Source organism: Rhinatrema bivittatum, chromosome 11, assembly GCF_901001135.1.
Source record: "Rhinatrema bivittatum chromosome 11, aRhiBiv1.1, whole genome shotgun sequence".
NCBI lineage: Eukaryota > Metazoa > Chordata > Amphibia > Gymnophiona > Rhinatrematidae > Rhinatrema > Rhinatrema bivittatum.
In genome coordinates this window covers 25,985,235-26,004,532 of record NC_042625.1, presented here as the reverse complement: position 1 = coordinate 26,004,532, position 19,298 = coordinate 25,985,235, and the positions used below count along the sequence as shown (strand labels likewise).

Here is a 19,298-nt window from a genome sequence, read left to right as displayed (position 1 = left end):
AGTTTTCCTCTCCAAAACCTCAGTCTTACCTGGGCAGCATACCAAAGAGAGAGCACCATCTTCACTGGGAAAGAGGTGTCACTCAGCCCCTTTGATGGTCGATTGCCGCTGGCTCTTCGGAGCTCTTTGACTGCAGGGTCTTCGGCACCAGATAATGACATCATTGTTGGGGCATCCCATGTCAGAGGAGGTCCTGGAGGAAAAAGGCTCTGAAATGCTGCCATCACCTGCAGGAGACAGCCTTGATCCAGTGTTTTCCATTTCTGTCTTGCAGCAGGAGCTTTGTTTGGTGAGTGTTTCTGTGCTTGCCACCGTAGTACCATTGGCGCTCTCCCTGGATTTGATGGAACTGGTGGCTGTTCGGCCTTTCATCCTGCCAACAAAACTAGCGGTTGTAATAACACTGGACTCCATTTTGGACTTGATGGCTAATTTTGCCATTTCCTTTGCTGCATGCTCTACTAAATTTGACGATATATCTTTAAGAATGGAATCTTTATCTCGTGATACTTCTAGACAGTATCAATATCATTTTGGAAAGATCAATGTTCTTAAAGTAGATGTAAAATTACGTCTGTAAATGCTGCTATGATTAAGGAACGTGAGACTTTATCAACGAGAGTGGAATTTATTGAAAATAATTTAAGACATTCAAATTTGAGGTTTTTAAAATTTCCTTGTTTAGCACAAGAACAATCTCGTGCAACATTGAGGAAATACTTGACTGAAGTTTTGCAGGTTCCGTCAGTCAAGTCAAGATTTAATAAAGCATTTTTTCTGTTTTTTTTGTGCAGTTAATAGGCAGGAAGGGCTCTCCCAAATCTCTATTGATTTTAACTATATTGGAAAATTCTACTCAAGACGTTATTGAAAGGGCAGCTCAATGGTTTCCTTTATTTATGACAAATCAAGACACACAAACCGCTTATCACTTGTCTTCCAAATTCTAAATCAAGACATCTACAATAAGGCAGTTATATAAGTATGCTCACTATAATGAACTGACACGATATGTTTAAACCTAGGGACAGATGTTTAAACTTAGGTACAGATAAGTTGATATATATAAATTGTTTTATATTTTGGCAATTATATGACAAGCACTAAATAATAAAGGTTTAAACATATCTTGTCAGTTCATTATAGTGAGCATATTTCCTTTATGAACAAGCTCTAATCTATGTAATGAGTTGTTTCTTTAAAAAAATGAATATTTCCTTTTTTGGTCAGATTATTAGAGTTTTTGTTGATTTAACAAGGAATACCCAAGAAAGAAGAAAAGGCTTTCTGGCATTTCGCCAGGAAGTGAGGGTTCTAGGAGCCTCCTTCCTTCTAATGCTTTATTAAGTATAGGGCTGATTGCTTTATATATTTTCTTCCGGAACAATTATGTACTTTTCTAGATTCGAGACAGGTTTTGATTTCTTAATGAATCAATTAGAGCAAGTATAGACCTGATATTTTAAGTAACAGCAGGATTAAGTCATGTTAATAGCTGTTTCTTTGTGTCAAATTATTTCCTTTTCTCCTTTTTTATGCTCTGTTTCTGAATTTTTTGTGGTCTGCATTTGATGTTAACCTGTGCTTTGTTACATTTATTGAATGTTACAGGTTCCTCATACCCCAGATCAGTCCAGACAAGTGGGTTTTGCATCCCTACCAGCAGATGGAGGCAGAGAATAAAAACTTTTCAGTTACTGCTACTTAATCAAGGGTGCCACAACAGTCCCTCAGTATTTCTTTGACTCCAGCAGTTGGTAGAGATGCAAACCTGCAGTCTGGAGGTTATTAGAAAAAGAAAAGAAGTTTAAGAAGTTGGTGAAGACTGGTGCTCCCCGAGGTGTTAGGTTCCTTTGTAGGCCATCTCTTGGGTTGAGCAGGGGGGTTGGTAATCCCTGTTCCGCTTGGCCCTCAACTTCCAGAGGGAGGGAAACCAGGTTTCCTGGTTCCATTGCTCCTGCTGAGGCCTTCTTACCCTCCTCCGACAACCAGGAGCAGCCAGAAACAGGAAAATATATCTTTCTTTTCCTTGGGGCTGCTTGGTTGCTGTTTCTTTAAAATAAAAAAAAGGAGCTTGGGAGAGCAGGGCTGATCGGTCAGCTGTGTCTCTGTGTTGAGGCCATTGCCGAGAGTGAGAGGGGATACGAGTGACTTGCCTGTAGTATCGGGGTCCGGGACAACGTCAGCAGCAGCAGCATCGCAGTGATCTCAGCACTCAGGAGGTTTTTATTGCCATAGGCCACAGCAGAAGCATGACATCTCCCGCAGAGCATGGGAAAGTGTCAGGCCTGTGGGGTGAGGAAGTTGCGCCCCGATGAAGCCTCTTTGTGCATCGGCTGTGTCTCTGAAATTACAGGGGCCTCTTCAGAGGTCTCAGGAAGCATGTTCTTCAAGCTTCATTCTGGAGACCTGGGGGGGGGGGGGGGAGTGTCTGAGGAGATGGTGGCCAATTTGTCTCCACATGGCAGGAGGCATGCTGTTGCTAGGGAATTTAGGGACTTCCCCGCTCTCTCAGTGAAACCAGCCACTGTAGAAGATAAAGAAGGGCCAGGGGAGCCAGAGGAGGATGTAGTGGAGAAGGGATCCAGTGGGTCTGAGGAATTTTTCATGGATTTTGTGTTGCTACTTCATAAGGTCTATCTGGTGAAAAGGGAGGCAGCGAGTAAGCGTCTGGCCACCCAGAAATCCCAGGACTCGACTAAGAAGCCTAGGGCAGATGGAGTCTTCAGCTCCTGGGTCTGGGACACCAGTTGGGGGAAGATGGTGAGACCTCTGAGGGTGAAGATCTCCAGGAGGGCACGCAAGATGATCTGGGCATTAATTCCTTGACTGCTGTGGCGGGTAGTGGGCCTGATGTGATGGAGGTTCCTGTTGCGACCCGAGGGTCGTGGGATTATTCCATAAGGAGGAACTGCATCCCCTCATTCCCCACGTGTTGGAGGAACTGGGAATCAAGATCACTCGAGTATTCGGACAGTGAAGAGGTGCGCTCAGTATTAGACAGCCTGTGTACAACACCAAAGGCTTTTCCTTTGCTGAAGAAGGTGAAGAAATTAGTTGACTGGGAGTTGGCCAGGGCTATGGCTAAGTTGTTTACCCTGCAGAAAGAGACCCTGGAGCTTTGGAAACTTCCAAAGGTGGATGTGGCGCTGTTTGCAGTAACCAAGAAGATGACCATTCCCGTGGCAGGGTTGGCTGCACTGAAGGAATTCTTCCACCTCGACGTAGAAACAAGGTTCTGGAAGGTAGCATTCCTTTCAGGGGTCACATAGGCCTTCCATAGGCCTTCCATAGGCCTTCCATAGGCTGGAGGAAGTAAAACCTCCCAATGAAGGAAGGACAGTTCACTCTTCCCTGGAAGCTATCTGAGGGAGACTAATCCTCTTGTATGAGGAGTGGACCAAGATCACATCCAATCAATGGGTTCTGGAAGTGATAAGAGATGGCTAAGCCTTAGAATTTTTGTGCCCGATCAGAGAGGCTTATGTGGTGCCCCATTGCGTGTCTTATGCCAAGCAGGCAGTGGTATGGGACACATTGCAACTGCAGCAACTGGAGGTTATCGTTCCAGTTCCCCCAGGGGAGCAAGGACTAGGAAGATATTCAGTTTACTTTGTAGTTCCAAGAAGGAGGGCACCTTTCGGCCCATTCTTGATCTGCAGAAAACTGCACACTGCTAACACCGCTAAGGGCAGTGTTAGCAGTGTGCAAGGGAGAGTTTCTCACATCGTTGGATCTAACGGAGGTGTACCCGCATATTCCCATATGGTCAGGCTATCAGAAATTTCTGCAATTCACGGTGTTCAGAGAGCATTTTCAGTTTCAAGCACTGCCCTTCAGGTTGGCGATAGCACCGAGGACTTTCACAAAGGTGGTGGTGGCGGCGGCCCTCAGAAAGGAAAGAATTCTGGTACATCCATACCTGGTTGATTGACTCATTCAGGTGAAGTTGATTCGATGCATCATTGAATGCTTGAGGTCCCTGGGTTGGGTGATAAACCTAGCAAAGAGCCATCTAGAGCTAGCCCAATCGTTGGAATATCTGGGGATGCGGTATGATGCCAGCTTAGGCAAGGTGTTTCTTACCTCAAAGAGGGTGGTCAAGTTGCAGGCTCAAGTGCTTCATCTGCTGTGGCTTTCGGTCCCCAGAGTCTGGGATTATTTACAAGTTCTGGGATCTATGGCATCTACGCTGGAGCTGGTCCCATCATTGTTTGCTCACATGCAGCTTCTCCAGCAGGTCTTTTTATCCCATTGGAATCCATTGTTGGAAGAGTTTCAACTACCTTTACCACTTCCAGGGGAATCCAGATCCAGTCTCTCATGGCAGCTGTTGCATCCTAATCTGGAGAAAGGAGTGGACCTGGAGGTCCTGGATTGTGTGGTAGTGACCACAGATGCCAGCCTCGGTGGTTGGGAAGCATTGTGTCAAGGGCACATGGCTCAAGGTCATAGGTCACCAGAGGAAGATGTATGTAGTATTATGCACTGACTTTCTGAGGCACCTCTTTCTGCTGTATTCCTGAATACTAGTTTTAGACAAAGAAAACAGAGGACCCTGACTATGTGCTGGAATGCAATGAGCCAACATCCCAGACCCATTAGCTGATTGGTCTAATACATACTCAAATCAAATGTACTGCACTTATCTAAAAACAACACTCTGAGTATGCGCTGATTGGTCAGTATGAAGGGTATGTATTGTTATGTGCACTGCTGTAAAAATTGGGTGACTGGGTGTTTTTACAATTGTATAGACCTATGTTACTCCCCGGAACAAATTATTTCCTCATGCTTTGTTCCGGTCCCTGTCCCTGTCCCTTTGTCTCTGTCTTTCTCTAATTAAAGTTTCAGATTTCACACTGCTGCAGTAGTTTCTCTAGAATAAACAAAGCGTCCTGGTCAATCAACCGATTGGAAACAAGGGCAGTTCGTAGGGCGTTAATGGCCTTTCTTCCCCGGATTCGGGGGCGTGCGGTGCAAGTGTTCTCAGACAATACAACGATGGTGGCATACATCAATCATCAGGGCAGGACAAAGAGTTGGCTAGTGGCCCAGGAGCTCTTTGTCTGGGCGGAGAAACATCTGGCAATGATAGCAGCTTCTCATGTAGCCAAAGTGGACAATGTGCAAGCGGACTATCTCAGTAGGCAGCAGCTTGTTCCCAGGGAATGGGAGTTGTCAGTGGAGGCCTTTGCCCTCATTTGGAGCATGTGGAGCAAGCCCCCAGTTCAATCTCATAGCGAGGAAATGCCAAGGTGGACAGGTTTTTCAGCTGCAGGAGGGAGGCCAGCTCCGAAGGAATCGACGCTCTGGTTTAGTCTTGGCTGACGAGGCTTCTGCTGTACGTGTTTTCCCCCGTGGCCTCTCGTAGGCCGAGTGCTACGTCTCATTGAGCAACATCCAGGAAGGGTGATTCTTATAGCACCGGAGTGCCTGCATTGTCCGTGGTTTGTGGTTCTGGTGCAGCAGGCAGTGGACAGTCCCATCCGGTTAGGGCTCCTGCAGGGGTTGCTACGTCAGAGGCAAAGCGCTTCTGTTTAACAGCCTGGCTTTTGAGAGGCAATGTTTTCACTTGAAAAGGTATTCAGAGTCAGTGATTGCTACATTGCTTCAGGCTAAGAGACCTTCCACTTTGCTGGTATATATATCCGGGTATGGAGAGTGTTTGAGTCATGGTGTGGAGAGCATGACCTGGATCCTTTGAAGGTCAGCATTTCCCAAGTTTTGACATTCTTGCAGGATAGCTTAGCAAAGGGACTGGCCTATAATTTGCTCAGAGTTCAGGTGGCAGCTTTAGGCTGTTTTTGAGGAAAGCTTCAGGGGAGGCCACTGGCTTCTCATCCAGACATCGTGCATTTTCTTAAAGGAGCGAAGCATGCCCACCGGTTCGTAGGATGTGTCCTTTGTGAGACCTTAATCTGGTTCTTCGAGTGCTTTGTGGACCTCCTTTAAAACTGTTGAGATGGGCATTTTTGAAGGATCTCACCTTGAAAGCCATTTTCTTAGTGGTGATTTGTTTGGCTAAACGGATTTGGGAGCTTCGAGCTTTGTCGTGCAGAGATCCTTTTCTTCGGATTTTGGACAACAGGGTGTCACTGCATATGGTTCCTTCCTTTTTGCTCAAGGTCATGTCCTTGTTTCATCTCAACCAGATGGTGGAATTATCGGCCTTTCCTCACCTGACAGCAGATACACAGCATACAAAAGAACGTCATCCCATTGGATGTTCATCAAACTCTGTTGCGATATCTTAAAGTCACAAATGAATTTTGGAGGTCGGATCATCTCTTTGTTTTATTCAGTGGAGCAAAGAAGGGGGATGTAAGGTGGCTAAGGGTATAATTGCGTGATGGTTGAAGGAGGTGATTTTTTCAGCCTATCTCTGTAAGAGTCGATCGGTTCCTAAGGGGCTGCGGGTGTATTCTACTAGGGCGTACGCAGTCTCTTGGGTGGAGTGTAAGCTGGTATCTCCTCAGGAGATTTGTTGGGTGGCAACGTGGTCTTCTCTACACACTTTTACCAAGCATTACCACCTGGATGTTCGGGTGCCAGATGAAGCGATGTTTGGAGAAAGTGTATTATGCGCGAGTCTTTCGTGTTCCTGCTTAGTATGAGGGGCTTGGGTAAATCCCACTTGTTTGGACTGATCTGGGGTATGAGCAGGAAAGGAAAATTGGTTCTTACCTGCTAATTTTTGTTCCTGGAATACCACAGATCAGATCAGAATCCCATCCCCTTATTTTTGTGAAAGATCTTTCCCACTTCTGGATGTTAAAAATGTAGGTTTTGTGAAGATTGTATATAGGTTAAACAGTTGAAGTTGGAAGTTTTTCATTACCTTGGAGGTTGGGGGTCTAGATTTTTAAGGGGGCTCCAACTATAATTCTCTGCTCGACCCAGATGGGAAATCATTTGGGCTTTTGGGAGTAGACATCTTGGCTTGGGTACAAGTCAATACTGAGGAACTGCAGATGGCACTCTTGGTTAAGTAGCAGTGCCCAAAAAGCTTTTATTCTCTGCCTCCATTTGCTGGTAGGAATGCAAAACCCATTTGTCTGGACTGATCTGTGGTATTCCAGGAACAAAAATTAGCAGGTAAGAACTCATTTTCCTTTTTCTGTGCAAAGAGGATTCTTTGTATTATCTTGAAAAAATTAATAAATATAAAGTTAAAAAAAAAAGTTTAGTCATAAGGAAAGGTTATAGAAGGCCTCCCCTTTTTCCTCCAAGTCACTGTGGAAATATGATTAAGGTATAGAAAACAATTAGGGGGGGACAACATTTTGGCATCATCTTTTTTTATGTAATAAGTCTTTTCCCCAGGGAAAGTAGGCTTGGCAATTTCTTTTTGGCAGAAAGTGGGTATTAAGAAGATAGAGCAAATATGGGATGGGAGAGCAATATATCCCTTTGAGGTGATACGCAAACTTTATCCTCTGGAGAAGGATCGGTTCGCCTATATTCAATTGGCGTCATTTGTTAGGCCAAAGAGGGTAACGGAGTCGCTTCAAAAAAGCAAGACAATGTTTGAAGTCTGTTGTGCTGGGGCAGAAAGAGTGAGTAAGGTGATTTCTAAAATATATGCACTACTGCTAGGGGAGAGGTATAAAAAACCAAAACATGTGAGAGCCTGGGAAAAGGATATGCAGACTCAATCAGAGGATACAGACTGGAAACTGTGCTATCAAATGATGGGGAGGAGCTCAATATCCTCACTAGTGATTGAGAATGGCTGTAAGTTACTATATAGGTGACACCTAACACTGGATAAAATGGCTAGAATGTTTTCGGGGATATCTGATAGATGCTGGTGACAGTGTGTGGAAAGGAGGCTTTTTTGCCCTATTGGGTGGGAGTGTATTACAGTGGTTGGCTATTGGAACATGATTATAGATTTTATCTTTGAGATTACAGGTTGTAGGATTGCGGGGAATCCCAGTCTATTGCTGATCACTGTGATACAGTTGATGAAAAGTTATGTCTCCTAATTCAGTATATTATCATGGCAGCTAGATGTGAAATGGTGGCATAAATCTGATGTGCCTAAGAAAATAGATGTCCAGTTAGATTGGCCAGAAAGTATAATATGTATATATTGGCAGCCTGTCCCCATGACTGTACTTCGAGGTTTCAAAAGACATGGGCAATGTATATTAAACGAAAGGAAGCACAAGATCTGGGATTGGGGGTATAATTGAACAATAGCGTACGGGTTATTCCAACACACACAGACATGCACACAGAGACACAGACAGACATGCACACAGAGACACAGACATACACACACTGAAAGTAATGGAGTGGTAATTTGGGTGGGGGTGGAGAGGGGTGGGAGAAAATATAAGTTATAAATGGATGTAACATCTTCCAGTGGGAGGAATTAAGAGAGAGGGATGGGGGAGAGGGTTCAGCAGGGAAGGGATAAAGGAAAGATTAAGAATAACAAAGGTAATCATGATTAAGTTCATTGGCTCAACCATCATTGGTGGAGGAGGAATGTTTTTTTGTGTGTTGTGTAAATGATGGGGGGTATGTGAGTTGTTTTCTGTGTGTACTATAGGACATATATGCTTACAGATTTGTATTTTGATTATCCTGTCAATAAACATTAAACTACAAAAAATGTTTAAAACGTTTACAAAAATCAATATAAAATTTCAAAACACCCTAATAATTAAAACTAATAATGATAAAAAGAAAATTTCCCCACCTTCCATACCTGGGAACGTTTCATTTCCAGTCACTCTGACATTGTTCCGGATTAGTGGGGCCTGGCCTAAGTTGTTTCTGTGCTTCCATAAATCGTGCTGTCTCATCATTGAGTCCTACCCTCAGCTGAAGGCAAAGCATACTGGTTTGTTTTTGCACTGTATCACCTATACATAGAGGTGATGATATCACGGAAGAAATCAGTGTGTTCTGCCTCCGTCTGCTGGGGGGGGGGGGGGGCATAACCCACCTTTTCGGACTGGACTGGTGTAGCAGGACTCGTGGAAAGAAAATGAACAGGTGACAATTTCTCCATCTTTTGCAGTCAGCAAGCTGATCCTCTCTGTTCCACAGGTGTGCCTGCATTGATGCGCGACATGCTCAGAAAGCCTGCAGAAAGTGGACTTTGGAAATGGACATCGCCCTTGTTCAATACATCAACCGACTTTGCCGACACCTTGCAATTACGCCAGCCCGCCTGCATCCCCATGAAGTGTATCTGGATCCAGCGGACACAGCTGACCCCCGTGTCTCCTGTTTGCTGAGTGCGTCCACTTTACAGTTCGTTTCAGAGAAAAAATGTCTTGTGGCATGGCTTTGTCGTAATGATTATATACCAGCATAAGCTTAAATTCTCATTGCTGTGAGTTTCAGGTTGCATATTGCTGTTTCATTGCTTTTTTTTTGGGACCTGGTTATCCTCCTTTCCTTAGGAGCTTGATATTGCACATTACTCCCTGGAGAATTGTTTCATCTCAGAACAAGATCTCTTGAAACTTGTATTTTGAGATTTGCCAGTGGGGAGAGAGGTTTTTATAGAAATTTAGTTTATTGCAAACATAAACATGTCCAGTATATGCACTGCTGCGGGGGCAGTGTTCACAGGCCCTGGGAGGAAAGACTTTTTGCCATCACTCAATGGCCACCCCTAGAGGCCAGACTAAGAGTAGCATCTGTACAAAGGTTCCATAAAGAGCTGGTGTTTGTAATGCCCTAAGACTGTCATTGCAGTGGGGCACTACATACATCAGAGGGAGAGTGTTTAGAGTGAAGGGGAAAAAAACTAGCTAACAGCAAGTGAAGGTTCATGATGCTATCGCCTCGGTAGAGGCTTGTTAAAATGGAGCAGGAGACATTTGCTGCTCTCCTTCCAAAAAAAAAAAAGGTTTTTGGCAGGTGCATTTTCTTAAAGCTAAAATTCAGGTAAAAATTGGTATGGAAACAGCAAGAGTTTTTGTGCTTTTTATGTCTGACTTTGCATCCCATTGTAGATATCCCTATCGAAAGTTTACGGCTGCGTTTTGCACTGCTTCAGTCTCTGAACACCACATTAGAAACCTTTTTCCTGCCACTGGTGGAGCTTCGGCAGACTGAAATGTACAAGCACAGTATTGCTTCTCTGTTGCAAGAAGTCAAAGGTCAGTGATGCTTCTTTCCTAACCTCAGCTCACTGCTGTTCAGTATAAATTATAGTCGGGGGTCCTGGCATCCCACGATGCTGCAGCAAGGGCCACAACATTTGGCATTTGCTGCAGAACTTCCCAGATCCTCCCCCTCACATTCTCCGCTGATCTGCTAGCATGGATCAGGCCAGCAAGAAGAGGACAGTGGCGGTGCCTCAGGCCACACCATCCTCTGCCTCTTGGAGCTGGAGGGTCATGCTTTGAACCGTGTGCGTCTACAGTTTCCAGCAGCAGAGGACGATGGCTGCAAAGCGGCACCACCATTGTGTCCTTTCTCCTGCTCATCAGTAGCGGTGGAGGGGGGAGGGAGAAAGGGATCAGGTGGGGGAAGAGAGGTGATTAATACCGAGAGGAGGGGGAAGAGGAATTGTGTGTGTGAACGTGGATCCAGCATTGTGGGGGTGGTTAACAGGGAGGAAGGGAGCAAAAGAGGCCCGAAAGAGGCAGCAAGACCCAGGGGAGGATACCTTCCTTTTCCCCCTTCCTCTTCTCAATATGCCCTCCTTCTATTCCTGATCCTTACCCCATCCTCAGATCTTGCTAAATCTCTTCTCCCCTACACCAATACCTGAGATGCCTTTTTTGCCACCCAAATAAACCAAAGCAAATTATAGGGAGAAAAGCACTTAATTTTTATAATGTAAATAAAATTTACATTATTTAATATGCAAAACTATGTAGTAGTAATATGTATTCAGTTTGATTGACCACTCTTTGATACAGCGTCATCAAAGTGGTTTTCAATAAAATCCAACAAATTTTAAAAACAACTAATTTAAAACAGAATTTCGGAGATGTTCTCACTCTTGCTGGAGAATCTACTAATGAGCTGGCACAGGAAACCGGAGGCTCTAATTAGAGTCCATAGCATCTAACGGTGTCCTTTCTTCAGTGGCATAACATTCCTGTGTAGGTGAACAGCTTGTTTTCCATTTCTTCAAGATGCTCTAAAGCCCAGTATTAATATCAAAGCTGAGATCATGTTCTCACGGCCTTTGAAGAGAGGGAGGGTTGGCCTGTGCTCAGTGGTGACCTCTAATGGCCAGACTTAGGAGGTCACATTATCCTCATCTGGTTTGTGGCACTCAGCTAAGTTCTGTCACTGCAATGGCCAGGCTTTGCTAGGGGGGGTGTATAGCATAGGGGGCAGAAGGATGGTTCGGGGTAAACCCAGGTAGTTGCAAATGAAGGCTGACGACGCCACAGTCCAGTCAGTTCCAACTGAGCTAGAAGCTCTGAGGAGCAGGAAGAAACTACTGAACAAAAGTAAAAAAAAAAAAAAAAAAAAGCAGAGATCATTCAGTTGCTGGTTTTAAAAAAAGGTCTTTTTTATTTTAAGAAAGTTTTCCATTTTTATATATTTTTTATTTTTATTCTATTCAGCTGCTGTGAATCAGTGTAAATTGGCGAGCAGTTGGGCCACTCCTTATCAGAATTCCAGGGAGGCGTCATTTGAAATATGAAAATAGCATGAAAAGTGACACCCATGGAAGGAGATTTTGAAACATGGCATAGCTGTTATAAAAGACACATCTTTTGTTCCAAATGTTAATGAAAATATAACAAAACAGGTGACGTAAAAAAAGGAAACCTAGGAATAAGGCCAAAAGAGGAATCGAGGGAGTCCTGGAATGGCCAGATCTATATTTTGAGACTGCAGCTTTTGTTCTTTGGCTGTGCATAGAGGAGGAGAAAGGCACCACCTAATACTTTCTCAGGTCCCAGAAAATGGATCTTTAAATGGCTTTTTAAAGTTATTTTTAGCTTGATTAGGTTTTTTGTTTCAAACAGACCTGATCAAACCTGTTTTGTACACATCCCTCAGATTCCTGCTTACTATAGATTCAGTCTGCAGCCAGTAGGAGGCACTGCTTCTTTCTTTAGCCTTTAGAAAGAAACAATTGAAAAAGTCTGTGGAAGGACTTGTCATCGGTTGAATCTTATTTTCATCTTTCTAGGCCTAATATTTTACGATACAAAAGTAATCGTGTTGAATCGAATGTTAAATGCAACTGTGCAAAGGACAGCAGATCATGCAGCTCCTGAGATAACACTGGATCCCCTGGAAATAGTGGGAGGTAAAGTGTGGTATAGTACCTAGTCTGATTGTAGCAAGTTAAATGAGACACTGCTTGTTTGGTACATGTTTTCTTATATTTTATTGGTTTCACTAGGAGAGATTCGTTGTTCAGAAAATTCTTACTTTTGCCAAGCTGCCAGGCAGTTGGATTCTGTGCCTTCTTCTCAGCTCTGTGTTAAGCTGGCCAGTGGAGGAGATCCCACCTATGCTTTCAACATTCGCTTTACTGGAGAAGAAGTTCATGGAACAAGTAAGGAACTGGATTGCTTGTAAGGCAAAAGTGCACTGCAAGAAAGTGGTTACTCTGGTTTCTTTTCGTATAAAGTGGAGTGTTGCTTTCCAGCCTTTGGTTGAGACCCTTGTGAGCTGAGGATGGTCCCTATTTGGCTAAGGGTGAAACATGCACGATACTGGAAGGAGGGTGGGTAACCCCCTGCCACCTACCATCCATTGAGGACACAGTGATGTAAAAACCATTGTCAAAGCAGAGTGATTAAACTTAATGCAAAAAAAAACCCCGAAACCTAATCACCATAATATTAATTCTGGACTCAGATGGGCTGTGCACTCTGCATCGTAGGTCACTAGGTTTTCGCTTAGACTGACCTCTTTCTTGTTTACAGGTGGTTCCTTCCGCCATTTTCTCTGGCAGGTGTGCAAGGAGCTGCAGAGCTCATCACTCTCACTCCTTCTGTTGTGTCCCAGTTCTGCAGTCAATAAGAACAAGGTACAGTATCAGAGCAAGATTTAAGAGCAAGTTTATCCTTTACTCCCATAAGATTGACGTTTCAAAATTCCTGACATTAAAATAAAAAATGAATCTGTTAAAGTCCCTCCTGCTTCTGTCTTAATTTTGTAATAGTTCCGTGAGCCTTTGAAAATCTCTGGTAGATTTAGCAAAAAATCAGTGCAGCCCAGATTAAAACCCAGTGGTGCTGCTTAATATTAGTAGCATATTTTTGCTATAAAGCAGATACATAGCTTGTAAAGCTACATATTTTCAATGGTTATTTCAAATATTTAAAAAATGCAGACTAACGAGTGAAATCTGATTTTGCTAAATATACCAAGCACCAGGGCTTTACATTTTAAAAACAAATAGTCAATACAAGGATCCTCTGACTTAGAGCCTGATTTATTAATCTTTTTTCCACATAGACGCAGAATAGAAAAATAGTTTTAGTAAAACAATCCCTTAATGTTACATTTTCTACTAGAAAATTACAGATGGCAAATCATCTATATTTAATTTAAAAAAAAATGAATGGAAAAGCATAGAAAAATTTAGCATCTTATGCTCGTTTTTGCACTTGTGGCCACAGCTTGGAACAATTGACTAAATGTGCAGTCTTTACTTTTCTAGTTAAGCCTTCATCATTCACTAATGGCAGAGTTTTACTTACCTATTGGTCCTGGAAGAAAATTAGATTCTTTCTTATGTCAATAGAATAATATAAAAATGAGTCTGACCTGCAAAAAGTCTAGCTTAAAAACACCTGTGAGGCACTGATGGATATCTGCTGAGTTCAAAATGATAGATCTCCATATACAAATCCCATTTTGCAGAGCCTTAACATATATTTTCTTTCATGTTTAAGGGGAAGTATGTTCTGACCCCTAGTCCTATCACCTATGCAGAAGAGCAGCTGCTTCATTTTTTTGGGCAGCTCTTGGGAATTGCCATCCGAGCCGATGTGCCTCTTCCTCTGGACCTGCTGCCCTCGTTCTGGAAGATGTTGGTTGGAGAACCGCTGGATCCTGATGCTGACATCTATGAAGCTGATGTACTCACCCATAACTACATCCAAAAGATTGCAAATGTAATTCTGTGTGTTAACTTTTCTTTTTCTCTTCGGCTGCATTCCCTTGCAAACAGCCAGCTGTTCTTCGAAGGTGGGAGCAATTCTGCTGATGGTTCTGACCCATGCCCACACATCACTTATCTAGTTCATTTTGTATCTGCATGGCAAATTACTTGTGGTTGACTTAATGTCATCTAATCTGGTTCCTGTGTCCCATGTGAAACCTTTTCCTCCAATGCAATGCCACTCCACTTTCACTTGTTACACAATGGACATACCCATTATAGGGTAACCTTTACCTTATTACATAAAAGAATGGGAGCAACACTTTAAAGATAAACATACTGCAAAGCAGTAAGTAGGCCTGCCAACAAGGTCAGGAAAAGAAAATTGTACCAGGCCCCCAAAGTAAAAGAATGTTAACAAAAATAATAATGTGATGAAACAAAGAATTGCAAGGAATGTTTTGTGTAGTTATGCAGGTATTGCCAGAAATTGATTTGAACATGTTCATAACTTCCAAGTAACAAATGCAAGTTTCATTGTGACAGTCATAAATTCACTTGTGCCTGCACACTTGAAAATGGAGTGGCTGGGCAGGGAGTGACAAAATAAAGTTTCCCAAAGTTTGCAACCTTGCTAAAGTCTGCACCATAATTAGGGCAGTTAAGAGCAGAGCTTAGCAGGATTATCTTGATGGGGACACACCCCCAGATTTCTCTCCATGAAGCTGGCAGTAAGATATGGTTTAGTGTAGCTTTATTAGACACACTTGAATGTCGGGTGGATGAAATAAGAGCACACATTTCCCCTAAGGGAGGAGAGATGAGGCTTGGTGTGATCAGTTCCATATGTGACTCACTCTATACACAAGCATGTCTTTGATTCCTTATATGCCCTGTCTGTTTACTTGCTGAAATCACTGTTCCTGAACATACCCAGATCAGTCCAGACCAGTGGGGTTATTCATCCCTTCCAGCAGATGGAGTCGGAGAACAAATCTTTGAGGCACTGCTACTTAGAGTGCCACCTGCAGGTCCTTGGTATTTCTCTGACTCCAGCAGATGGTAGAACTGCACCTGCAGGCTGTAATTTAAAAAAAAAAAAAAAAAGAAAGAAAAAAGATTTTTTTTGTTTTACAGTAGTTCTAGGTTCCAGATCGCAGACGCTCCCTGAGGTATTAGGCATCTTCGTGAGCCATCTCTCAGGTGGAGCTGGGCTGCTGAGGGGTTGGATACCCTGACTGGGTTCGCCCACAGCATACCGGATGGTCCGATAGCCAGGGGTCCTGACTCTCTTGACCTTCCGAGGCACCCTCTCGGCCTTCTTCCTCTGGACAGGGAAGTACCCGCTTAATAAAGTTTCTTAAAGTTTCTTTACATTCCTTGTTTAAAAAAAAAAAGCATACAAGAAGCAGAAGAACAGCAGGAACTTTGATGGGGAGGGCATAGTCTGCAGGGAGCTATTGACCAGGGGCGGGAAGTGCAGGACTTAGCGGCGGTCACCTGGCTGTTAACCTGGGGCTCCGGGGGTTCACGGTCGATTGTGATGCTAGTGCTGGGAGGGAACCGCAGGGCTTTGTTCCTTGTGTAGTTCTGTGCTCTGGTGGGGCTGAATGGACTCTGTCAGTGTTCCTGGGAACTCCCCAGTGGGGATTGCATCCGTTCCCGGCAGAAGCTCGGTGGGCCCGAGTCCGACACACGTTGCCGTGCAGGAGGCCTCATGGGGGAGCGCCGCAAGGCGCAATAGGGAGACATGGTGCCAAAAACCAAAATGGCCGCCTGCCACACATGGCATGGCAGCAGCCATGCCATGTGTGGCAGCCTCTTCTCGTTTCTGGGCAGGAAGACCCTTTGAGCCGCGCAGGGGAAGATGAATCAGGGGATTTTTCCCCAGATTTTATTCTCCTTCTCCATAAGGCCTACCTGGCTGGGAGAAGTGGAGGAAGAAGGCAGGCAGGGGATTGCCCGCGGGCCCCCGTGGCTAAAAAGTCTAAAGTAGCTTCTTGGGGACTGGCGATATTCTTCAGCGCCTGGGTTTGTGCCATGCGGTTGTAGAGGTTGGTCCCAGAGATGGTGAGGATTCGGATCAGTCCCAATTGGATCCCCTCGATGCAGGAGCTGACCCGGATGCGCCGCCGACCCCTAACGTAGATGGAGCAAAAGATGACCCTGATCCCAACGAGTTCCCAGTCTCTGAGGGAGACAGTCCGCAGGTAATGTGTCTGTTTAAAAGGGATGAACTGCACCCCATCATCCCGCAGCTACTGGAGGAATTAGGAGTGAAGGTCACTTGGGAAGAGTCGGATAATGAAGGTGTTAACCTAGTCCTGGATGGGCTAAGGGGACCCACTAGCACTTTGACCAAGAAGATCCGAAAGCTGGGCAGAGCGATGGCCAAGCTATACCCCTTAATAGAGGACTCCCTGGAATTGCTGAGGATACCAAAGGTGGACGCTGCCGTCTCGGCAGTAACCAAGATGATAACGATCCCGGTAGCCAGGGAGCGGCCCTGAAGGATGTCCTGGATCATAAGCTGGAGGTGCAACTCAAACAGATGTTTGAGGTCTGAGCATTGAGTTTTTGGGCAGCTGTCTGTGCTAGTTTAATGCAAAGGGCCTGTTTCTGTTGGGTTCAGAAGGGCCTGACGCTGATGTCCATGGCAGACAGCGGTGCGTTGCAGGCCGTGCTTCTGGAGGCAGGCATAGCCTACATGGCAGATGCTTCGTATGATTTGGTGCATAAGTCAGCTCACTGCATAGTCTCCTCAGTATCGGCTCGTAGGCTGCTGTGGTTACGTAACTGGTCAGCCGATTTATCGTCCAAGGTCCAGCTCTGTAATCTTCCCTTTAAGGAAAAACTGTTATTTGGAGAGGACCTGGATCAGTTGATGAAGGTCCTGGGGAAGTCCAAAGGGAATAGATTGCTGGAGGACAGGAAGCACAGTAAGAAAGAATTTCCTTCTCGGGCTCGTTTTTAGGATTCCCATCAGTTTCATTCCGGCAAGTCCTTGTCTGTTTCCGTCTCAAAACAGGGCGGTGGGCGCCAACAGTCCTTTCATATGCAGGACGGGCAGAGACGATGTCAGAGAAGGCACTGGGAGCGGAAAATCAGCCCAATGAAGCCAGTGGTCCCTCTCCTTCATAGAAGCTGTAGGAGGCAGATTGTCCAGCTTCTACGAAGAGTGGGAAAAGATTACCTTGGACTGTTGGGTACTGGAGGTGATACGAGAGGGCCACGCTCTAGATTTTTTGTGCAATCCTCGGGAGGCCTTTGTTGAGTCCCACATGGTCTCGCATCAGGTGGGAGGCAATGTTGGGGACGCTGCAAAGGCTGCTCGCCCTAAAGGCTATTGTTCCTGTCCCTCTGGAGGAGCAGGGTCAGGGAAGGTATTCCGTTTACTTTGTGGTGCCAAAAAAGGAGGGCTCCTTTCAGCCCATTCTTGATTTGCAGAAGGTGAATCAGTTCCTTCAGGTTCCATGCTTTCGCATGGAAATGCTGTGTACCGTGATAGAGCAGTTCGCAAAGGAGAATTTCTCGTCTCCCTAGACCTGACGGAAGCGTACTTGCACATCGCTATTCGGCAGGAACATCAGAGGTTTCTTCGCTTCAAAGTGTTGAGTCAACATTTTCAGTTCAGAGCCCTCCCGTTTGGCTTGGCGATGGCGCCCTGCCCCTTCACCCAAGGTGATGGTGGTGGTGGATGCGGCTCTTCGCTGGGAGGGAATTTTGGTCCACCCATATCTGGACGATTGGTTGGTTCGAGCGAAGTCCAGGTAGGAATGTGAGAAGTCCATCTGAAGAGTGATGTCCACTTTACAGTCTCTCAGTTGGGTTATCAATGTGCACAATGTGCTGGTTTACTTAGGGGCCCACTTCGACACTCAGTGAAGCAGGGTTTTCCTGGCAGCGGACCGGGTTTCGAAGTTACAATCTCAGTTCAAGTGTCTTCTTCGCCTGGAGATGCCCAAAGTGTGGGAATATTTGCAAGTCCTGAGGTCCATGGCATCCACTTGGACTTGGTCCCTTGGGCATTTGCGTGCATGAGACCACTGCAACGTGTGCTGTTGTCCAGGTGGAGTTCCTGCTCAAAGGAGTTTCATCTTCCCTTGCCTCTGCTTCGGGAGTCCAGGTCCAGTCTCTCATGGTGGCTGTCTCGTCCCAATTTAGAGAAGGGGATGGATCTGGAGCCTCTGAACTGGGTGGTAGTGTGTGGACGCAAGTCTGTCGGACTGGGGAGCAGTGTGCTTGGGCCAATCGATGCAAGTCTGTGGCGACCGGAGGAGAAGCTCTGGTCCAGTTGCCTCAAGATGAGGGCAGTCCATCAAGCCCTGGAGGTTTTTCTGCCCCTGGGTCCGGGGTCACATGGTTCACGTGTTCTCTGACAATGCAGCGGCTGTAGCATACATCAGTTGGTAGGGCGGCAAAAAAGAGTCATGCAGTGGTGTTGGAGGCCTGAAGATTATTTGAGCGGAGCATCATCTCAAAGGCCTATCCGCATCGCACGAGGCGGGAGTAGACAATGTGCAGGCGGACTTCCTCAGCAGGCAGCAACTGGATCCTGGGTAGTGGGAGTTGTCCCCAGAGGCATGGAACCACATCTGTGCGAGGTGGGGCACTCCCCAATTGGATCTTATGGTGACTCAGCTCAACTCCCTCCCCTCCCCTCCTCCCCTGGCCACCTCCCTTTATCCTCGACACCCAGCCACCTCCCTACCCCCCCCCTTTTTTCCCCTTTTCCCCTGCCCTCCACACCCCCTACTTACCCTTGAAGAAACCCTTCCCAGTAATTACCTCCTGTTTCAATTGTTCCTTATTCCTATTTAATCAAATGTTTCCTGTACATTAGGCATCTGTACATAGCATTCCTCTTTTCCGCTTTATTCCCTCCCTTTTACCTCTGTTATCTATACCTCTCCCCCCTTCCCCCCTTATCCCCCTTTCCCACCCACCTCCCACCCCTTCCCTTTCTCCCCCCCCCTACCCCCTCAAATCTCTATTCCTTGGTTCCATTTATTGTTTATTTTGTTGTATTTGGTTTTGGGTTTGTTTTTGCTCTTGCGTTAGTTTTTTCATACTGTTTTATTGTCATTTTGTTATACTGTATCTCCCACCTGAGTTCATTGTAAACCGGCATGATGTGCTTCACGAATGTCGGTAGATAAAAGTTAATAAATAAATAAATAAAATAAATAAATAACTCCAAGACGGAGAGATTCTTCATCGCCGAAAGGAACTCTGT

General features: G+C 45.2%; 1 protein-coding gene across 6 annotated transcripts in view; it reads left to right on the top strand.

The window, feature by feature from the left end:
- HECTD4 (HECT domain E3 ubiquitin protein ligase 4) overlaps positions 1–19,298 on the top strand; it is a 541,903-nt gene that overhangs the window by 478,453 nt on the left and 44,152 nt on the right. For all 6 annotated transcript variants that reach the window (XM_029571656.1, XM_029571654.1, XM_029571657.1 and 3 more), the window contains 6 exons: positions 9,067–9,257; positions 9,984–10,130; positions 12,134–12,253; positions 12,350–12,505; positions 12,879–12,982; positions 13,854–14,075. In XM_029571656.1, the coding sequence (XP_029427516.1) occupies positions 9,067–9,257; positions 9,984–10,130; positions 12,134–12,253; positions 12,350–12,505; positions 12,879–12,982; positions 13,854–14,075 (940 nt within the window). The remainder of the gene's footprint in view (positions 1–9,066; positions 9,258–9,983; positions 10,131–12,133; positions 12,254–12,349; positions 12,506–12,878; positions 12,983–13,853; positions 14,076–19,298) is intronic.